Genomic DNA, 9651 nt, shown 5'->3' with positions numbered 1-9651 from the left:
TAGAACAATTACATGTATTATAAATTTACATAATTTCTTCAACACGATTTCACCTGATTAATGACAAAGTGATTACGCAGATGTGTCGCGCAGATATGTCACGACGTAGCGGTAGTTTTAAAAAAGATATTTTTTATGTATATTATATGTATTTAAAATATCGTAAAATCACGAATTAGAATCACACCCAAAAGCGAATACCTTTAAATACGAGCTGTTTCCTTCACTCTACCATCAGCAGAATAACTTCCATTAAGCTTAGGACAACCCAACATAATGGCACAGAAGTATTTGGACATGATGTAAGTTTTTTTCAATTTCAATTTCAAAATTTTGTAAAACTAATGCTATGTACCTTAAGTATGTAAAAATAAAGCGTTAAATTAAATTTAATTTAAAAAAATATTCGATCTCTTGTGATCATCTTTGATAATATATTACATATAAACTCCATTGCATTTTGTTAGACTTTTTAAACATTAATTTTGGGTTTTAAAAAATATTAAGGTTATACATTATTTTTTAATAAAAGGGAACAGGAAAAGGCTAGACCATTTAGAGATTTTGAAGAGGAATGGGTTGATCTAGGAAAACAGCTTTGCCTCAATGCTTTTGAACCAGGGTATATATATATATATATATATATATATATATATATATATATATATATATATATATATATATATATATATATATAATATATATTAAACATTGAATGACAGTGTAAAGTTTACGAAAATAAAATTACAAACATTTCATTTTGGAGATATACAATGTATTACTTTTTTTAGAATGAGTCACAATAATATTTTGATAACATGTATAAGAAAGCAACAATTTTTACTTTACATATAATCATATTTCTATAGAAATTCTCCTAAAGACGACGGGGAAGAAATTGAGTCCCCATCCCTTAAAAGAAAACTAAGTCAGGCGGAGGACTCTTACATTTTAAACAAGAGGTATATGATTTTTTTTAATTTAATTTACCATAAATTGTTAAATTTATACTACTGTGTAATTGTTTATGTAATTGTATATTTAATGTATCAATCTATAGTCAGACAATTCGTTTGAGACTGACTATTTTTTCAAATAACCTACTTTTTTTTTGCAAGGTCTTCATGTAGCATTTAAGTTAATTCTTAACAATTTGGTTTATCTGTAGGAGAACAAAGCTACAAAAACTAAGTGTAACGGAGGGTGAAGATGTCATACTGACCAAGCTAAGGTAGCGCATGGCTTTTTTTTTTGTGTGTTTGTTGTACAATTTTTCTTTAATCTTTTATTACTTTATTAAATCTTAAGAAGAAAACATAAAAATTAGTGTTAATTTTTTAAATCTAAGGTAACATATGGCTTTTTGTGAGTGTGTGTTTACAATATTTCTTTTAATTTTTTTATAATTACTTAAAATAAAAACCCCCATAAAAATTAGTGTTAATTTTTTAATTATTCAGAAAAGAGGACCCACAAAAGTATAAGAAATTAGAAAAGAGAATACGGGGAGATGGAACCCCCAATTGTTTGGGAACTTCGGTTGGATTTAAGACCACCACGACAATTCCAGTGTATTCGTCTCAATCGCCAGAATGCAGTACGTCTCAAGGATTTAAGACCACCACGACAATTCCAGTGTATTCGTCTCAATCGCCAGAATGTACTATATCTCAAGGGTTCAAGACCACCATAACGATTCCTGTGTATTCGTCTCAATCGCCAGAATACAACACATCAACGCCAGAATCGCCTCAGCCGTCAGAATACAGTGAGTCTCGAGGACTTACGACCACAACGACAACTATTAAGTACCCCCCTCCTCAGTCGCCAGAATGCAGTACGTCTCAAGGATTTAGGGTTAAGACCGCGCCAACTATCGAATATCCCCGTCAGTCGCCAAAATGTAGCATGTCTCAAGGGTTTAAGGCCACCTCGACAATTCCTACGTACTCGCCTCAGTCGCCAGAATACAGTTTGTCTCAAGGATTTGAGACCGCTGCGACAACTATTACGAACCCCCCTCCTCAGTCGCCAGAATGCAGTTCGTCTCAAGGATTTAATGGGGCTTTTTTACAGCGTTTAGCTGGTGGTGCCTTTCCTCTTCAAGGGGAATTAAATGCCCTCAGTGAGGTGGTTGACTCTATGAGAGTCGATTTATTACAAACATCGATGCTCATTGACTATGTTAAAGATTATTTAAAGAATTACAAATTTTAATTGTCAATTGAGTATCCCTCTAGGTGTTTTTTTTTTGTATTTTTATTGGAAGAGGACTACGTATCGTGTGTGTTGTGCACCATTGTGTACATTGTATACAATATACCATAAAAATGTAAATTATAAATTTATAATTTAAAATAATCCCTCTAAGTTTTTTTCTTTGTATTTTATTGAAAATGTGTACATTATATTCCATAACACAGAAAGTTAAGTCTTGCAACTTATTATGAAACAAACCCTTTTTTATGTATTCGGAGAAGCTTATGTTGTCTGTTGATATTCAGTGGGTTTCTTTTTGTATTGCCTACAGTATCGATAATAAATATTCTGCAAATGTTCACATACCTTTTGTCAAGTTTCTAGCATTAGGACTCGTTAATTAATAACTTATCCCAAAAACGCTGGCTGCATTTTATACTGAATCGCACTCAGGGTGTAACCGTTAACGCCCATACTATAATAGAAGTTACAGTGGTTGTTATCATTTAATATTGTGGGTGTAACCGTTACACCCATAATATAAAATGTCACGTAGTGATTATCATTTAAAATATAGGACGTCATATATTGGGTGTGTCTGTAAACACCTCACCCTTGTCTGTGAACTATCTCATGAGGTCAGTGACTGTAGACTCACATTTTGCACTAAGGTAACCCAATGACGTCATTGACTGTAGACTCCACCCTTGACTGTGACCTCATATGACCTTTTTGGGAAAAACCCATGACGTCATCCTGACTGTAGACTGACTGTTCTCTGTCCCCCTTACTACTTTTGCTACATTACAAGTATATGGGACGTATTCTAACTGTGGTGAGGGCCTGTACCGAGACACAGTTAGATTATTCTAACTAGTTCTACGTATGAACAATTTCTAATAAGAGGTATATCGTTGACAAACAAGTTGATGAAACAAGAATTTCAACTCTCTCGTTTTTTGTCAACAATTCACAAGTTCTACATACAAAACGATGAGCTTGTCAGCACAAACAGTTAAACATACTAATTTATAGTCCATTCAACAGAGGATACTCACTCCTCCATAGCATTTGATACCACAGCCGATGATCCGTGTTTGCTCTGCTCCTATTTTGTATTGTTTTATGGACTTTGCTCTGCTCCTATTTTGTATTGTTTTATGGACTTTTGATCTTTAATACTGTTTGTAATCTTCACATGTTTTATTCTATTAGATACAATGCAACTCTTGCCAGTGGTGGCACAATTTTCAATGTGCTGACGTATCAAGATCATACGACGAAGCCAGTGATGACTCTTTTTATTTCGTCTGTAAGACTTGTCGTGGACTCGATACCCAACCTTGCGCATCACAAGCGCGGGAACCTCCCATGAAAAAAAAAAGAATACCAATCAGGATGACTCCCTTGGAAGTAAAGATAACTTGTTGCATCACGAACAAAAAGGTAGTACATAATTAACAAGGGAACCTTTTGTTGTTTGTAAATTATCTAATCTTGTCAAATTATGTGCCGGGTGCAGGGGGAGATTTGAGAAGCCGTTAAAATATCCAAAAGATATAGGCATATGCCACAGGGAGATGGACAGTTTCTTTAACAGAAAGGAATGGCGTATGCGAGAGGTATTTAACAACAAATACTATCATGTCTCGGCTAACTGCATTCAGGCTAGAAACCTGTTATTCACCAAATCATCAATCTGTGTTCCACCGTACCTCAAGCTAACACAGGAACATTTGACACATTTTAAATGCCATGGGGTAGACTTAACATCTCTTCTTCAGAGAAAAATTTAAACAAGAAGATGTAGAAAGAATATGTGATTGAATTTTTATGCACCTATAATGGACGATTAATCAGTCAATTAATCTATGGAGGCCTTAAATTTGATACCAAAATATTTGATTTGCATTCCATAATGTTTTGATCAAGTTGTCATACGGGACATCAGTTTTTTTGATCAAGTTGTCATACGGGACATCAGTTTTTCATTTTGATGCAAGAATTTCCATAAATTTCTTCATCTATGTATATTTGTTATTTTTACTTCTGCATTTAATTTCAAAGTTATGTTTACTTTATGGGTAATTGAGAAGTATTGTTGATATGGATGTATTAATGTATCAATTTATAATTTAGTATCGATATTTAGGGAATGTGACGTATGGAAACAGGAACCAATAAGTATCATACAGCCATATCTTCTTATAATTCTGTAAAACAGTTGGTAACCAATAAGTATCATACAGCCATATCTTCTTATAATTCTGTAAAATAGTTGGTAACCAATAAGTATCATACAGCCATATCTTCTTATAATTCTGTAAAACAGTTGGTAACCAATAAGTATCATACAGCCATATCTTCTTATAATTCTGTAAAATAGTTGGTAACCAATAAGTATCATACAGCCATATCTTCTTATAATTCTGTAAAACAGTTGGTAACCAATAAGTATCATACAACCATATCTTCTTATAATTCTGTAAAACAGTTGGTAACCAATAAGTATCATACAGCCATATCTTCTTATAATTCTGTAAAATAGTTGGTAACCAATAAGTATCATACAGCCATATCTTCTTATAATTCTGTAAAACAGTTGGTAATTTCAATTATTATAGATTAATCACTGTTTGGAATTCAAATTTATCAATAATTATATAATCAATATAGAAATAACACGTCTTAGATAAATATAACATAATACAGGGATCGAAATTAACTTTTTCAACCACTTGCAAATTTTAGCTAGTGACTTTTTTTCCTACTAGCAAAATTTAATTCTTACTAGAAGTTTTCAAAGTATACTTTTTTTTAAAATTAAAGATACAGTCATACCTCTCCTTTTGTTTTTGTTTTGACAGGGAACACTTAGTATGTGCCTGCATTTTGAATTTTCATATTATTCTTAATGTTTTTCTAAGAATATATAACATGCATCATGCAGTATCTGATCTACACAACTCCAGTACAATATGTCATCATTTTGCATAGCTTCGGGGAAATTCACATCATAGAAATACCTTTCCCTTCCATGCATATGAATTTGTCTATTGAGATACCTATATGTATGTATGGTTAAATCTTGAGAAATTGAAGGATTGGTTTTTCTAATAACATCTGAAAAAATTAAAAATTTCAATTGTCAAACATTTGCGTTTTTGCAGTCTCATTCTTTTCTGATTGGTCAATTTTTGCTGACTGGATGAACACCTCCTTCCGCCGCCATTTAAACGGACGCGTAGAGAAAATGTCGGAATCGACCAACTTGTGGAAGGTATATACAATTTTTTGATTAAAAAAAATATTTGTTCTCTTGGGTAAATAGTAACAATTTAATTTCGAAATATATTTATTTTATTCGTAGATGCATCGGTTTGATCTAGGGATGCCTTGTCCAATATGTCGTTTCAGAGAATCAAACCTTACACCCACAAGAAGAAAAGGAATAACTGAGTGAGCGAGTTTTCACCACCACCACCATCATACTAAGGGCAAGACCGAGGCCAATACCATCGGTCCCGTTTTAAATCTTAAACCCCACGGACGTCTTAATGACCCCCCTCCCCTATAATTAGAAAAGATGTGTGTTTTTGTTAAATATTTTTGTTACATTTAATCTTTTTTAAAACCAGAAGTCTCTGTTGAGACTGTAACTCTACTGGTCTATACTTAAAACAAAGGAAGAGAAAAGTAGCAGTTGTGACTTGAGACTTCAAAACAGGAATCAATAGAAAAATGATCCTTGACACTCAACAAAATAAAAACTGATGCACAGAATTATGTATCTTAGTGTAGTCTACTTGTGTGCCAAGTTATATTAAAATCGGACCAAAACTAAAGGAGGAGTAGCATTTGAAAGAATTTCACAGAAATTTCTATTTTTAGCAACCAAGGCAACACCGTTCATCAAAATCAAAATCCGATGCACAGAATTATGTATCTTAGTGTAGTCTACTTGTGTTCCACATTATATTGAAATCAGAACAAACCTGGTGGACGAGTACTATTATAATAAAATTTCACAGAAATTTCTATTTTTAGTAACTATGGCAACATCGTTCATCGAAATCAAAAACCTATGCACAGAATTATGTATCTTAGCGTAGTCTACTTGTGTGCCAAGTAATATTGAAATCGGACCAAAACTGTAAGAGGAGTAGCATTTTGAAAGAAGTTCACAGAAATTTCTATTTTTAGTAACCATGGCAACACCGTTCATCGAAACCAAAAACCGATGCACAGAATTATGTATCTTAGTGTAGTCTACTTGTGTGCCAAGTAATATTGAAATCGGACCAAAACTGTAAGAGGAGTAGCATTTTTAAGAAGTTCACGTAAATTTCTATTTTTAGTAACCATGGCAATACCATACATCGAAATAAAAAACTGATGCACAGAATTATGTATCTCAGTATAGTCTTTTTGTGTGCCAAGTTATATTGAAATCGGACCAAAATTGTAAGAGGAGTAGCATTTTGAAAGAAGTTCACAGAAATTTCTATTTTTAGTAACCATGGCAACACCGTTCATCGAAATCAAAAACCGATGCTGTGTTGTCACATTTTTGAACAATCCGGAATTATCAAAACTTGTTGTGTTGGTTTTATTTTTATATTGATTCCACATTTTCCTTTTCTTATTGTTGATTGGCTCGCAGCTTCTTACCATACCTGTTTACCTCGTTCTCTGCAACTTGGACGCACAATGGAGTAAGTTTTATTGTTTTGCAATGCTTAATATTCATTATCAAATCAGTGTGGTTAATGATTTTGTGTGCATTTGATCATTATTTTGTAAAACATCTTGGTTTATGATGTAGTGTGTGGAATCTATTTTTAGATGACATGTGCGAGTTGCACTTTTCAAGATTTATAAGATTTAATAGGTTTTTTGTCTCGATATATGGCATTTTTGTATTAGAATACACAGTCACGTATGTCTCAAATATTTCAGTAATTTTCTCTTAGTCTAGTATTTGTATTTTACGTGAAATGTAAACATCTATAGCATTGAAATAGTGCGGGTAAATTTAATGGCATGCTGTAAAACATAGATTGATCAAGTTAATCAAAATACATGTCAATTAATTATATACATGTTCAAACCTATACACATGTCATGAAATAGAATAATAGTCCTAGTCATTTGTTCTAGTCATTCGTCAGGTAACATTTATTTACTTTTTGGATGAAATGTCAACTATTGTATTCTCTGTTCTTATTCGATTCATTGTAATGTTTCAGATCTAACCATTTCCAATTTCACCATTTGGAGCAATAAACGGTTAAACTTACTGCTACACTTGCATTTTTTATTGGACGAGAGCAATAGGCAGTACAGTTAGATTCCATTATAGCAGAACACAGCGAGATCAGAGATGGGTACAGAAGAGGACAAGGAACGGACAAGGAAATTAACAGAAAAGGGATCAGGACAATATAGTGATAGGAACTCTTTCTACAGAAACAAGACAGAGAAGGCATGGGATGATGTTCAGAAGATTTTGGAAAGCCTTTGTGAAGCGGACGGCAGCACAGTCGACATTATGGAGTCTGACCTTCACAAGCATTACGACCACTATGTTTCAGTGTGTTCGGATTACATTGAATTTCTCAAAGGGACAAGAACTGATGAGAGTGACAATGAGTTGTGTTTACTTGAAAAAACTTTATCAAACTGCGGAAGGATGTTCAAATCTGCTTTGACGCAGATCAAAATAATCAGGAATGCAGATGCGAAATCTATTGCGAACACCACTGCTGACTCTTCTGCATCACGGGAAACAAAGGTTCAAATTAAGTTAGAAAAGATAAAGGCAAAGGTAAAGTTGGCTGAAGAGGAAGCTGGAATTCAAAAGCAATTGGCAGAAATTAGACACAAAACAGAAGAGGAGAAGTTGAAGGCAGAACTAAATGTTATCAGTTTAAAAAAGGAGGCTATCGAATTAGAAGCAGAAGCAAGGGCTTCGTCAATTGGGGAAGATCGAGACAACTCTCCCCCTCCTCCTGTGCGATTACCAACGGAAAAGAGTCGTACTGAACGATTTGTTGCTGAACATTTTCATAATCCTACAGTTCATCCTTTAAATTATGGTCTCTCTAACTCGCCTTACATCACATCTGACCCCTGTGACCGAGATCCATTTCGTCGTCATACACCAAACAACGATAACAGTGTGGCATCTGAGCTTACATCTTTCCTCCTAAAGAAAGACCTTTTGATGACAAGACTCAACAGTTTTTGATGAGAAGCCTGAACATTACTCCTTTTGGAAAGTGAATTTCAAAGAAATCGTGCATGATCTGAAAGTTAATCCTTCAGATGAATTAGACCTGTTGATTCGTTGGCTTGGACCAGATTCTTCAAGGCACGCCAAAACTATAAGGACTTCAATAGGTTCTGACCCTAGATGGGGAGTAGAAAAAATCTGGGAGCGTCTAGATGAAAGATTTGGTGCCCCTGAGATGGTCGAGGCTTCTATCAAAAACAAGCTCAACTCCTTTCCGAGGCTTGGAAATAAAGACAATAAGAAGTTGTACGAGTTGGTGGATATCATGATCGAGATAGAAGCATTGATGGGAAATCCACGATACTCAATGTTGCTTGCATATTTCAACACATCATCTGGCGTATCTCCAATTATCAACAAACTGCCATATAACCTTCAGGAAAAATGGACCATGAGAGCAGCCAACTACAAGAAACAGCATGGTGTTCCTTATCCACCATTCTCATTTGTGCTAGACTTTGTGAAGGAAATGAGCAAAATTCGCAATGACCCAGCATTCTTTCAAACATTTGAAACTCACGCGCCCAAACCAAATACCCCTTCATACTCGACTGGAAACCAGAAACCTGTCATCGCTAGAAAGACAGATGTGAAGGCCAATGTAAGTAACTGTCCAGACAAAATGTGTCCAGTGCACATGAAACAACACTCACTGAACCAGTGCCGAGAATTCTTGCAATGGGATATTAAGAAAAGAAGAGACTTTCTAAAAAGAAAGGGCAGTAGTATAAGGGGTCTAGATGGGTGGGTCAACTGAGTGCACTTTTGGGGTTGTGGGGGATAGGTGGGTCAACTGAGTGCACTTTTGGGGCTGTGGGGGATAGGTGGGTCAAGGGAGTGCAGCCCCTGGAGGGGATAGGGGGTTCAACAGAGTGCAGCCCCTGGGGGATAGCCGGGTCAATTCATTACATATAGCCCCTAAATACGGGGTGTTTACATTGTGTTTACATTATACACTACGCTGCTACTACGATTCATAACGCTGCTACTACGATTTTGGCAACTAGTCAAGAATGTGATTATGACGTCACGCATTCATTCACAGTCAAAAGCTCAGCCTAGCCAGCCAGCCGGTTCAAACTGGATTTCCTCAAAACAATAACAAATAACAAGACAAAACAAAGAACACAGCAATTTTATTCAGGTAAAAAATACAA

At 34.8% G+C, this 9651-nt stretch overlaps 1 protein-coding gene across 1 annotated transcript; it reads left to right on the top strand.

Moving 5' to 3' along the window:
• The first annotated feature begins 276 nt into the window (after positions 1-276).
• On the top strand, positions 277-2217 carry LOC134267084 (uncharacterized). The gene is made up of 6 exons (XM_062749300.1): positions 277-302; positions 533-622; positions 870-962; positions 1169-1231; positions 1461-1857; positions 1993-2217. The coding sequence occupies exons 1-6, from the start codon at positions 277-279 to the stop codon at positions 2215-2217; spliced, it is 894 nt and encodes a 297-aa protein (XP_062605284.1).
• Positions 2218-9651: the final 7434 nt, after the last annotated feature.

Source organism: Saccostrea cucullata, unplaced genomic scaffold (assembly GCF_032062105.1).
Source record: "Saccostrea cucullata isolate Sc308-1 unplaced genomic scaffold, CSIRO_AGI_Scuc_v1 ctg9740, whole genome shotgun sequence".
Taxonomy (NCBI): Eukaryota; Metazoa; Mollusca; class Bivalvia; order Ostreida; family Ostreidae; genus Saccostrea; species Saccostrea cuccullata.
This window is presented reverse-complemented; position numbering and strand designations above follow the sequence as displayed.